Source organism: Lytechinus variegatus, chromosome 11 (genome assembly GCF_018143015.1).
Source record: "Lytechinus variegatus isolate NC3 chromosome 11, Lvar_3.0, whole genome shotgun sequence".
NCBI lineage: Eukaryota > Metazoa > Echinodermata > Echinoidea > Temnopleuroida > Toxopneustidae > Lytechinus > Lytechinus variegatus.
Window position 1 is genome coordinate 26,145,310 of NC_054750.1, and position 13,788 is coordinate 26,159,097.

General features: G+C 38.4%; 1 protein-coding gene across 1 annotated transcript in view; it reads left to right on the forward strand.

The window, feature by feature from the left end:
* Positions 1–11,256, forward strand: part of LOC121423678 (DNA-directed RNA polymerase I subunit RPA1-like) — a 52,429-nt gene extending 41,173 nt beyond the window's left edge. The window contains exons 27-35 of the mRNA XM_041619106.1: positions 643–700; positions 1,095–1,204; positions 2,477–2,751; positions 3,269–3,468; positions 5,023–5,103; positions 5,949–6,104; positions 6,798–6,908; positions 8,475–8,667; positions 10,883–11,256. Of these exons, the coding sequence (XP_041475040.1) occupies positions 643–700; positions 1,095–1,204; positions 2,477–2,751; positions 3,269–3,468; positions 5,023–5,103; positions 5,949–6,104; positions 6,798–6,908; positions 8,475–8,667; positions 10,883–10,983 (1,285 nt within the window). The 3' untranslated portion in view covers positions 10,984–11,256. The remainder of the gene's footprint in view (positions 1–642; positions 701–1,094; positions 1,205–2,476; positions 2,752–3,268; positions 3,469–5,022; positions 5,104–5,948; positions 6,105–6,797; positions 6,909–8,474; positions 8,668–10,882) is intronic.
* The last annotated feature ends 2,532 nt before the right edge of the window (positions 11,257–13,788 follow it).

A 13,788-nucleotide genomic window follows, 5' to 3' on the forward strand; every position in this document is an offset into this window, starting at 1 on the left:
TTGTTATCGTGAAATCATTCGTCCTCCAATGGGATAATACGTATATCCTGTTATTTGTGTGACCAGGGGCCCGTTGCAGCAAGAGTTGCGATCAACTGCAACTCTAAACATCATTCGCAAGTCCCGAATGCGCGTTGTTGATTGTTCGAAAATCAAATTGCGTGTTATTTTTAGAGTTGCGATTGATTGCAACTCTTTCTGCAACGGGCCCCAGGGCCCTGTCTTAAAAATAGTTACGATTGATCCGATCAATCATTACTCTTTGTAAGACGGGGCCCAGATTTGTTCCTATTTTTTATTTCTCATGAAAATTGTTTTGAAATAATTGGAGTCAGATGGGGAAAAAAGGTTAACTATTTCATAGCATTGCCTAGTAATGAAAAAAGTAAGTTTTTAATTGAGGCATTACCGTATGAATCTCTCTCTAAGTGATCTTTTCACAATTTAATACGTTAAAATATTTAGTGTGTCCAACTAGGAGATTTCACTGAAATGAAAATAAATACCAGTTATTTTCATATTTTATTTTATTTGATATTTCATTTGATTCTTTTTATAAGGAATATTGTGTTGTGCATATTGATGCATATGTCTGTGGTTTGCTTTAAGATAAGTAATTTGTTTTGTTTTCATTTTTTTCAGTGATCATTATCGAGTTTACAAGATCAGACTCAACTTCTTGCCTCATGTAGATTATAAGGTAAGACGACAGAGCTAAGGTTAGTCTAAATTTTCTTGCCTCAGATGGTGTGTAAAGTAAGTCAATGAACTATGGGCTAGTGTAAATGAATATAGAGTATAAAGTAAGTCAACAGTGTTTTGGCTCATGTAAATTGAGTCATATTCTTGCCTTGCATAGAGTATAAACTAAGTCAACAGAGTTTTGGCTCATGTAAATGGGGTCATATTCTTCTCATACAGTATAAAGTAAGTCAAGAAAGTTTTGACTATTGTTTTAGCTCACTGTCCTAAATTTGTTACATTTTGTTTCAATTTACCTTAAGGAATTTCCAGGTCTCTTTTAGTGCATTTTATGCATGAATTTTCCCCACACCCTTGTTTATTTATTTTTTGCTGGTCTGTCTTTGTTTCAGGATGATCATAATGCAACGCCATCAAGCATCTTGTCTTACATCGAAACAACATTCCTAAAGCAGTTCCTAGAAATCGTCAAGAGGAAAATGAAGGATCTCAAGAAAGCAAAGTAAGTATTTAACCCTTTCAGAATTTTCTTTTTTTACAGCAGTGTAATTGATATAGTGCCAGTGATTGCCAATTGTTGCGTATACATGTAATCCAATCTATGTGGGGGAAGTTGGGAATCGATGTAGAAGTTTGACGTTAGGGCCCTGGTAACGTTTTTTCGGACGGTGATGTTAAAGGCCTGTCCCAGAAGTAAAAGAATTGCATCTAATTGATAAATGTAGACCTGTAAAGACTCAATAAGACACATTGTGATGGTGTCGTGGTCTAGTGGTTACGACTCGTCTTTCAATCAGAGGGACATGGGTTTGAATTCTAGCCATGGCATTTTTTACCTTCAGCAAGAAATTCAACCTTTTTAGACTACTGTATTTTTGGATGTTGTTTGAAGGTTTGCATGGTGGCATGTACAATTGCTGATGTGGTTTACGGTACACCATGTGGAGTGATATAGAAACAGTGGATAGAAGAAGAGAAGAAGTGGATAGGCGAGAAAGTGGAGATTTGAGAGTAGAGTATTCTTTCTTGAAAATAGTCCTGAAAAGGACTGTAAACCAGAAGGAATGTTGAGTGAGAACAGCTCGAGTAGTAGAGCTGATGAGGAGATGCTGGCTTGAGCCGGCGAGGAGAGATGATGGGTAGTAGAAAGACTCGACGTTTCGGACAGGTTGACTGTGGCATTCTGTGCGTGTTGGTCGGCGGACTCGTCGGTGACGAGTCCGCCGACCAACACGCACAGAACGCCACCATTGATTTACCTACCACACCGCCGACACACACACACGCCGCCGTCTACTCACCGCGTCCGCATACGACGCCCACTCGTTTCCCGCCAAAACCGCCGACCCACGCACAGAGTGCTACCTACGACGTCAGCCCGCCGTGACCGCCGGCCTAGAGCTTTCCCCCACGTCCGCACGCACGCCACAAGTACCACCGCACGCCGAGCGAACACTCACTCCTGAAGACAGACAGTCAACCTGTCCGAAACGTCGAGTCTTTCTACTACCCATCATCTCTCCTCGCCGGCTCAAGCCAGCATCTCCTCATCAGCTCTACTACTCAAGCTGTTCTCACTCAACATTCCTTCTTGTTTACAGTCATTTTCAGGACTATTTTCAAGAAAGAATACTCTATTCTCAAATCTCCACTTTCTCGCCTATCCACTTCTTCTCTTCTTCTATCCACTGTTTCTATATCACTCCACATGGTAAACCACATCAGCTACTGTATTTTTGTTAAAAATAATTATTTTTTGTTGATCATGTTCTAGCTTTGCATTATCCAAGAAATCTAAGTCCGACTTAGTTGGAGGGGGTGCTGCCACCACCCGAGGTGAGAATGGAACAGACCCAGACATGCAGGAAGACAATGCAGCCTCTGTATCAACAAAGAGAGAGTCCATTTCATCGGAGGGGAGCGGGGATGAGGAGGGTGATGGTACAGCGTCTAAATACAAGAAGAAACACGAAGAGGAGAAGGAGTATGATGACGATGAGGGAGGAGAACTAGAGATGGAAGGAGAATGGGAAGAAATTATAGATTCAGGTGAATATTATCATTATTATTATGTGCTCTCACAGCACAATTTCAATATGCACCCAACACTGACACATTCAAGAAGAAACTTAGTCTCACTATTTTCGAGTTCTGCTCTGATAATTATGATTATTTATGGTGGACAATTTCTCTTGTTATGATATAGATTATATAGTTGTATGCAGCATGTGTTTGAATGATTTGTATAAACAAGACATTGAAATGTTGGTGTTAAGTGCTCATTAAATCCCATTATTAGTAATAGTAGTAGTAATAGTATTAGTAGTATTAATTCTCATTTATTTAGCCATCAAATACTGTAAAATATCCAATTCTTGGATAGTTCATCAGCATAAAATGTATTGTTATTCATACAATTTTAAAATGTGGAAACAGAACAGACCCTTGGTTGTCATTTTATTGGATTCTGTACGAACTTTTCTTTTTGGAATTGTTACCACAACTGGCAATTATGTTGAATGTCAAACTTACAATTTTCCATTCCTAATTTGTACTGTAACTGAAGGTGATGAAGGAAGCGGTAGCAGTAAAGCAGATAGCCCTGCTACTCCTGAAGGAGAGGATGATGGGGGTGGTGATGCTGATGATGAAGCGATTGCAGAAGACTTACTCTCATCCAAGCCAGAGGAATCATCACCATCGTCATCTAAGAAGAAGAAACGACCAGTGAACATCAGTGATAGGGAGAAAGAACAGAGAATACTGGTTAGTTCGATCCCATTCTCATTAGTGGGGGCATCGTGGTCTAGTTGTTGAGACTCTAGTCTTTCAATCTGAAGGACGTTGGTTCAATTCCAAGCCATGGCTTGTTTTCCTTCAGCAAGAAATTCACCCACATTGTGCTGCACTCAACCCAGGTTAGGTAAATGGGTACCGGCAGGAAGTAATTCCTCAAAATGCTGTGCGTACCGGAATCGGTAGACTAGCTTAGCCGAGGTAATATTGAGCGCCTTGAGCACCTAGCAAGGTGGATACGTGTGCTATACAAATCCTATATTATTTATTTATATAGTCTTAAAACTAATTTACTGGAAACTAGTTTAACAAGTAATAATAAGGCTTTAAGCGGTCTTGGAATCGTTCTTCCGATTGGTTTGGAAAACCACCTCGCGATGTAGTCTTTGCCCTGTTAAACTGGTTTAAGGGTAGGTGAGGACACAACCATTCTTCAGGAATCGTTCTTCGCACGTGATGTGTGTAGAACGCCTGCAGTGCAGTTTCAGATTTCATGCGAAACTGAGAGCGTTCCTGTTAGTGGGCGATCAGATGGAAACGCCGGCGAAGCAATCTTCCAAACTGGTTTCCTAAACCCATTTTCACTAAACTAGTTTTTAAAAAGTAACCTGAAATCGGGTCATAGAGTCAGATGGGCATTACATGCTGAGTTGATAATTATTTGCTGACTGCAGACATTGTGAAAAAGCATTGGAAATACCTGTATTCTTTGGGGGGAAGCAAACTCTGATGTGCTGGCAAGAAATCCTTTGGCCAAGCCTGATCGGTCTCAGGCCGTGTTTATGCTTCCACTTTTCAGGCCAGAATCAGCGTTTCCAAACGTGGTTAGTCCAAAACACGGTTGCGTCCATGCTTACTTTCATTTAAACGCTGTTTCAAAACGCCGATCGTAAACTCACAAAAAGGTGCGTTTGTAAACGTCGTTTGACCAGAATCAGGCTTTCTGGGGAAGCATAAACAGAACCACGATCGTAAACGTGTTTAAATGACGTCATTTGGTACATACTTCCGGTGAGATGAAAATCTCAGTCGTATTGCTCCATGCTTATCTCCACGTAAAAACAACAATCGGAAAAAAAAACTTTCGAAAAAAGGCGCGCCCAATTTGACCTCGCTTTACGATGCGAAGCCAGCTGGAGATCATGATTTGCTCTGAAAAGTTAAGCATAAACAGCACTCCCAGAACCACGTTTATGATCGGCGTTTTGAATCGACGTTTGAAATCGCTGATTCTGTCCTCGCAATGGAAGCATAAACACACCCTCAGACTTCTTTCACACTAGCGAAAGGGAGATTTTACCATTTGTACATGCGCATATGAAGGTCCTTTGAATCACTGACACAAAACTCTTTAACCTACCGCACACTACACGATCCAACTACGATGCAGTTGTTGAGTACTGCACATTCCGATACATTTCTTGCTGAAATGTTAATGGTTCTATATGTGGACCTTCGAAAATTATTTTCAAGGTATGTAACAATACAAACTTTTGTGTAATAATAATTATGTCCTTATTTCAGGCTGCAGTGAACATAAGTCCAATGATGGAGATGTATGACTTTGATGCTGATGAACAGTTGTGGTGTGAATTCAAATTCAAGGTGAGTTAAGAGGTTCTGTGACATTTACTCCTGCGATGAGGGCTCCTACTTCAAACCAAACATAAACCCTAACCTCAAACCTTACCTTAACCTTAATCCTAATCCTCGTATGATTCTGAATAAAAAACCCTATCACAACTTTAACCCTTACCTTATATCTTTGAAAATATTAGCCGAAGAGCAATTGCCATGAGAGTAAATGTTGCATTACGAGCAAGAACACCTATCTAGCGTGGAGAAGGTTTATGGTTCACCATGTGTAATATGAAGAAGGGAAAGGAAATACAGGCAGAAAAAATCGAAATGGTAAGAAGAGAAAGGATGCAAAAGAGAACTGTAAAACGGATGAGATGAGCTGAATATGGCTTGAGTGGCGATGGTTTGAGAAGTAGCAGGATGAAGTGAAGAGAGGTTACTCAACGTTACAGGCAGGTTGACTGTCCGTCTTTAGGAGTGCCCACTTCGGAATATGGCAAGTCAACCTGACCAGAACTATATGGACTTTCTGAGATAAAACATCTACCCATCCCTTTTGCAAAGCCCCTCCCAGATGAATGTTTAGCTATAATATCAAATGGCTTTGTTTTATCAGGTGGGTGTTTGATAAAGCTGTTCAGGAGTTGCAAGCGACTTTATGAATGACTGGTAACCCTTTCTTAGGAAGTGAATCAACACCTATCAAAGTCTGGTGTATTTAATTTACCACAAGAAAGGGTCACCAGTCCTCTGTAAAGTCGCTCGCAACTTACATAATCGTCTTATGAGACACCCACAAGAAAACCAATAATATTCAACTTGATTATCTCATACTGAATTTCTCTCACCTATTATTGTCACCATCTTAGGTTGAGCTGACTGATAATAAACTAGACATGGCTTCATTGGTGGAGGCAGTCTCAAGACAAGCCACTGTCCATCATGTACCTGGGATCTACCGGTGTCTTGTGTCTGGTCAAGGGTCTGGAGAGACTAGACTGCTCACAGAAGGAGTCAATCTACATGTGAGTATATACGCTTGGTTTCAAGCTGATAAGTACGTGTAAGTAATGTTGTTTGCAGCAGAAAAGGGGATTGAAGTTTACAGCCAAGGTCTTCACTCATGTGGAGCAGTTTCAGGGGGATAGGCCGGGTGGGTATTTCATAAAGCGGTTCATAAGTTAAGAGCGATTTTAAGAACGACCAGTGATCCTTTATTGTGGTAAATGGTATACACCAAAACGTTCATTGGCGATGGTTTAGCACATAAGGATCAACAGTCATTCTTAAAGTCGCTCTTAACTTACGAACAGTTTTATTAAACACCCACCTGGCTGTAAATGTTTAGAATTGGGTGTAGACGTTCAGAACCAGGCCAATAATACATTGACTTCAGTGGTGCTAAATATGTATTCATGAGGTCATATTTGGGGCCTCCATTAAGTTAGTCCCACTAAATTTGGATTGCGGCTGCTTTTCAACATGTGCCGCCAAGGTATGGTATAAAAAAAACACTAAAATGCAAAAAAAGGGGGTTTGTGACTCCATCGCTTGGGCAGTCCAGAGGGGGTCAGACATACATACTGTGATAATAGAATTGCCCATTTTGGAAATCATCAATCTTTGGAATGATTGTGCCTTGAAATGTCAAAGACATTGTTGATGCATCTTGTTACTCTATAAATCAAAATTCTGAATTACCTTTGTATATTGTACAGGAACTCTACAAGTACGACAAACTACTGCAGCTAAACAAGGCTTATACTAATGACATCCATGCCATGGCCAATGTATATGGGATAGAAGCAGCTTGCAAAGCTATCATCAAGGTAAAATATTTTGTTCTATTTTTTTCTCCCTCTTTTTTAAGGAGACGGAATCATTTTGTTCACATTTTATCGTTATAATCTATCTATAAGCAATGATACAAAAAGTTATATAGTATGCCTAGCAAATCTTTTGGGGAAATACTCCTCTATTTAGTAGAGAAAGATCATATATTGTGTGTGATAAAGTGATTATATATCAGTGACACATTTGGAACCGTTGCTATGATGTATTTTGCGTATTTAAAAGTGGGATATCACTATTAGTAGTACCGTAAGTAACGGTGTATTAACCGCACCTTTTTCTTGGCGGGATAGAAGCAAAAGTCGGGGGTGCGGTTTATACACGGTGACGGTTCTGAGCCAGCCCGCCGTAACCCCTCCCGTACATGTTCGATGTCTGCCAGTTCACAACACATCGGGTGGCCGGGCGTAGCCGCCCAGGCAATGTCGTTTAGAGGGATATGAGCCGTGGGTAATGGAAAGCGATTATTACAATATTGATTAAATGTTGTCCATAACAAACGCACCCACCTTCATGACACTAATTTTGACTTTATTCTCAATTCAAAGTAGTGAAGTTCCCTGGCTAATTTAAAAGAGAAGCCAAGCATACTCGGTAATATTTTGTCACCGCTGAGCGAGAGTTGAGTGAGCTTAGAGATTGCGTTGTAATGTGATTATAGTGCGACTTAAGCTGGCGCTATTCAAAGTCCCGTTTCGCGCCAGCTTTTTTTTTTTCCTTCCTGTTTGCTTTTCATAAGATACCATGTAAACCACGCACGATACGAGAGAGACGGCACGAAGCCGTAAAAAACAGGAAAAAATGTAAATTTCTTTGTTTCTCGAACCTTTCTGTAATCCCGTATCCAAAATTCATGCTAAGACATCAAATTTCTGAGAAGTGATTGTGAGGTTGTGATGCAAGAAATGTGAATGTTTCTTCCTCCTACGCTGGGAAAGACACAGATCATAATTTGATAAGATGTACTGGCATGACTGGTACATCGTAGTTTGCAATGTAATGGCAGTGCTGTGTGTGTGTGTACACTGTGACTGTGACTGTGACTGTGAGGTGAGTGAGTGTGTAAGTTGCCAATATTGTCAGGACCGTTCTTTCTAACATTTGTAGATGAATTGATCAAGAACAGGAGATTTCCGCATACCGGTAATCTCTTTGGATACTTTGAAATCTTAAAAACTTAGATTTTGTTTCTTCGTACCTCAAATATGCATGTAAATGTGAGAGGAATTTTTTTTTTTTTTTTTTTAGTCCAAAGTTGGGGGTGCGGTTAATACACCGTTACTTACGGTATTCTTTGCAGCATTCGATTGGGTTTTGGAGATTCAAGACTACATAGCAGTGATGGTCAAAAGTGATCGTGACTCTATGTAGTCCTATTTTGCAACTTTAGCATGTTAAAGTGTGCATTCATATTCCATGTCAAATCTCTGTTCAACTTTCAACATTCTGTTTTATTTATTTTGTACAGTAATCTTTATACACATATCGGTCAGTTATTTAGATTTCTCTGTAATATTCTGCAATGTGTTATTTATATCCTGTAGGAGGTACGTGATGTGTTCTCAGTATACGGCATCACAGTGGACCCTCGTCATCTCTCATTGGTTGCGGACTATATGACCTTTGAGGGCGTCTATCGGCCTTTCAATCGGATCGGTCTGGAGTCCAATGCCTCTCCGTTGCAGAAGATGACGTTTGAGAGCTGTATGAAGTTCCTTAGAGAGGCAACCATACAAGGTAGGTTTGTTTGTTTATTTATTTACATGTGACCAAGTCACATGTATGACCATTGTATTTTGCTGATTCTAAATATCTTCATTTTATTTTTACTATTAGTGTTCTGTTCTGGATGGGGTTGGGAGGAGGACCTGTGGGTTATGGCTATTAAGTTAGCCTTTTCCATACCCAGGCAGCCTCTCCAACTCTCATCCAGGTCTTATTTTGTACAAGTTTGATTGATCTTGTCTCTGATCTGTTTGTATTCTTTGTTTTTTGAAATGCCAAATAAAATAATAATGACATGTATTTATTCATGTATGTACTCATTTATTTATCTCACCTGCGAAGCAAAGTGAGACTATAGGCGCCGCTTTTCCGACGGCGACGGCGGCGGCGGCGACGGCGGCGGCGTCAACATCAAATCTTAACCTGAGGTTAAGTTTTTGAAATGACATCATAACTTAGAAAGTATATGGACCTAGTTCATGAAACTTGGCCATAAGGTTAATCAAGTATTACTGAACATCCTATTAGAGTTTCATGTCACATGACCAAGGTCAAAGGTCATTTAGGGTCAATGAACTTTGGCCGAATTGGGGATATCTGTTGAATTCCCATCATAACTTTGAAAGTTTATGGATCTGATTCATGAAACTTGGACATAATTGTAATCAAGCATCACTGAAAATTTTGTGCAAGTTTCAGGTCTCATGATTAAGGTCAAAGGTCATTAGGGTCAATGAACTTTGGCCGAATCGGGGGTATCTGTTGAATTACCATCATAACTTTGGAAGTTTATTGGGCTAGTTCATTAAACTTGGACATTAGAGTAATCAAGTATCACTGAACATCCTGTGCACGTTTCAGGTCACATGACCAAGGTCAAAGGTCAATGAACTTTGGCCGAATTGGGTGTATCTGTTGAATTACCATCATAACTTTGAAAGTTTATGGATCTGATTCATGAAACTTGTACATAAGAGTAATCAAGTATCACTGAATATCCTGTTTGAGTTTCAGGTCACATGATCATGGTCAAAGGTCATGTAAGGTCAATGAACTTTGGCCATGTTGGGGTTTTTTGGTGAATAACCATCATATCTCTGTAAGTTTATTGGTCTAGTTCATAAAAAGTGGACATAAGAGTAACCATGTATCACTGAACATCTTGTGCGAGTTAGAGTAGTATTCAAAGTCAGCACTGCTGCTATATTGAACCGCGTGATGCAGGTGAGACGGCCAGAGGCATTCCACTTGTTATGTCTTATGTATTTATCTATATATGTATTAAATTTTTTCCATTTATTCATGTTTTGTTTAATACAATTGATAAAAACAATGGAGCGTAGTCCTAGTTGAAAACTGCTAGGTGCTACATGTAGGTTGAAGATTCCTGAGAGGAAAGGGGATAAAGGAAAAGGATTATAGATGGATAAGGGGCCGTTGCAGAAAAAGTCTCAATCAGAAGCAACTTCAGAATCATATGAAACGTAACAGAATTTAAAATTTATATTGCAGCTTGCATTCTTTGTATTCTAAGCAATTTTCTCATCTGGTGGGTGTTTCATAAAGCTGTTCGTAAGATACGATTGACTTTACGAGCAACTGTTGATCCTTTCTTGTGCTCTGCGATATCCCTATGTAATTGAGTTATGACCCAAGAACATGTTCCAGTCATGCGTAAAGTTGTTCGTAACTTTACGAACAGCTTTATGAAACACCCCCCTGGGCTCTGTTACACAACACTAAACAATTGATTGTTGAACTGATTGAATTGATGGTATGATCAATGATGTAGTATGATCAATCATGAAAATAGCAAGCCCCACAATCAGTTGCTTAGCATTATATTACAGGGGCCTGGTGGGTGTTCTTAAATTGTTTGAAGGTTTGAATTTATCTTTATTCCTCAAATTAGCAACTATTTATTTTTATAAATAAAATAAAGAATGCAATTTCTCATGTTTTGATACTACATCATCTAACATTAAACCATAGTGGTTCACAAACTTGTTGAAGGTTTAGATTGTTTTTTTTATTCCTCAACTTAGCAACAATTTTTACATGTGACTAAGAGCTAAATCCACTTTAATGAATATGTGGTGAGCATGATTTACCCCGAGAAAGGATCGCCAGTCTTTCATGAAGCAACTCGTTATATACGGACTGCTTTGTGAAACACCCACCTGGACAGACTTTATTCTTTAAATGTTGATTATATAATTTTTTTCAGGTGCAAAAGACAATCTCCAGTCTCCATCAGCAAGGCTTGTAGTCGGCAGAGTGGTCAACGGTGGAACAGGGTGTTTTGATCTCATTCAACCTCTCATGTAGTAATACCTCATCATCCAACATAAACCTATAGAGGTTTATAAACTTTTTAGAGGTTAAGAGCAATCACTTATTCCTCAAATTGGCAACAATTCATTTTGACCCGGAAAAAAAATACTAGAATCTCATTTGATCTCTCAAGTAGCAATACTTAATCTTCCAATATTAACCCAAACAGGTTCACAAATTGTTTTATTTAAAAACATATCTCTTTAATGAGGAAAATTTGCTGTGTAGACTTAAATGAGTATGAAACCTTTGGAACAATATAGCTTGTGTGAAAACAGAAAAATCAAAGAAACAGATCAACAAAAGTTTGAGAAAAATCAGACAAATAATGAGAAAGTTATGAGCATTTGAATATTGCGATCACTAATGCTATGGAGATCCTCAAATTGGCAATGCGACAAAGATGTGTGATGTCACTTGTGAACAACTCTCCCCATTACTTTAGTATATATTTCACTTAAATTACCTCTTTTATCACATCTATCAGAAGATCATGTGTTCTTTCTATAGGAGGGCATGTAATACAGATTTTTAAAGAATACATCATGGATAAAGAGTTTGTATCACCATGAGAAAAGCGACATTTTGCCGGTATGTTACAGTCCATCAAAGGGAAAGTTGTTCACATGTGACATCACACATCCTTGTCGCATTGCCAATGGGAGGATCTCCATAGCATTAGTGATTGCAATATTCAAATGCTCATAACTTTCTAATTATTTGTCTGATTTTTCTCAAACTGTCTTTGTACTTATTCTTTGATTTTTCTGTCTTGACACAAGCCCATTTGTTACAAAGGTTTCATTCCCCTTTAAGTAAAAAGAGCTCTGAACAAGCGCAGCTGAATATATTCATATAAAAGCTATTTATGATCCTTTTGTTATGTGGTATCTTTGAAGATGAATGATCATTGTATGTGATTTTTTAATGGTGGAAGTAAACACTCTCAATGATGAATGTTTACAAAAATTGTTTTTCCATGATGCATGGTATACTAATGAAAGTATCATCGAAATGCTTACAATTCATGCTTTGAAATTATGGTAATTTGATATTTTAACATGCTTTGATATTATGGTAATTTGATTTTTTAACATTTTTATTCATTTTTCATTGAAAAAAATATGAAGATTGGTTTGTTTATAACTCAAAAAGACAAATTAATGATTTTTCACCTCCCACTTGAGGTATAGAACTGTCATATTTATTAATATATTATTGATGATGTGGAAGAGGTTCATTGTGGTGAAGGATTTAGTAGATGAAATAACCAGTTGTCTCATGATGTATCAAACGTAGTATATATGTTTGATACATCGTGAGACAACTAGTTATTTCTTCTACTCATTGTTATTATTATCATTGTTTTTTCCAGCTTGAATATGCAATCTCGTTCACTGTGTAGTAGCCGGAAATGTCTTTAAATTAATTTTCTTTGCCTTACAAAAACTGTTCACAAGTTTTGAGGCTCTATTGTCTCCAAATAGAAAGTGTTTTTAGACACAGATGCTATTTCAGTCAAAACCGCTCTTCATGGCCGCCTGTCTGTATAGTGAAACCTTTAGTGGCCACCAAAATTGCCTCCTATTTGAAAGGAATATGTATAATACCATGTGAGTCGGAAAAATGACGCCTCACAGATCCCCAATATAAGGAAAAATATGTCATGAACATATAATCATTATATATGGCTGGAAAGAGTATGTTCTCCCAAATGATTTGATACCATATTTATGTGGTATGTGTTAATGCTTCGATGATCAGGAGGTATTCTTTGCAGTGATGTAAATTTTGATTCGCACCAAAGTAAGGCATGACTGCAATGAATGAATCCACATGTCAATGTGATAGTCCTACAAGGTTTTTCAAAATACCTTTTCTATAAATGACATAATTGTTTAATTAACACTTATCAGTATCAATTCTCAAGCTAATTTCATTGAAAAGGGATTAGCAAATATGTTAACTAACTCATTTAGGATTATGACTTAAGTGGCATGTGGATTCATTCATTACAGTCATGCCTTACTTTGGTGCAAGTCAAAATTTACATCACTGTAATGAATACCTGATGATAATCCAAGCATGAAGACATACCGCATAAATATGGTATCAAATCAGCCATATATTGATTATGCGTTCATGACATATTTTTTCCTTAATTTGGGGTTGTTTTTTTTACTCACACGATAGAACCTGTTTATAAAGGTCACATGTCTCCAGTGGTCATTTTTTTGCTTCGTTTTGATGGTCTGTATAGACAGGGTTGACTGTAATACCAAATAGGCTGTATTAATGCCTCTCCCACCAAATGATGTCTGTAATCAATGATAGTATTGACCCAGACATGAACTCAATTTGTCTATATTAAGAAGCTACTAGTCCATGACCTCTTGATGAACTTGTTTCCCTGTATGCCATGTAGAAGTGACCTGTATATCGTATTGGTTCATCTCATTAAAACCAATCTGTTTTAGAGGTTATGCTCAGGTGAAGGTCACATGCAGGCATATAATAGTCATGGTCAATTAATAATAATAGCCATTTGTATTGCGCCATCTATCTAGAAACAATCTATTCCGAGGTGCATTGTTATTATTATTACCCCGGCCTTAGCTCGAGCTGCCTTTCAGCGCTCGTGCATTCAAGGAATTAATCCTGCCGGGTACCCATTCACCTCACCTGGGTCGAGTGCAGCAGAGTGGGGATAAATTTCTTGAAGGAAAACATGCCATGGCTAGGATTTGAACCCATGACCCTCTTGTTTTTTACCACTTCGCGCCCACAAAAATGACAAAC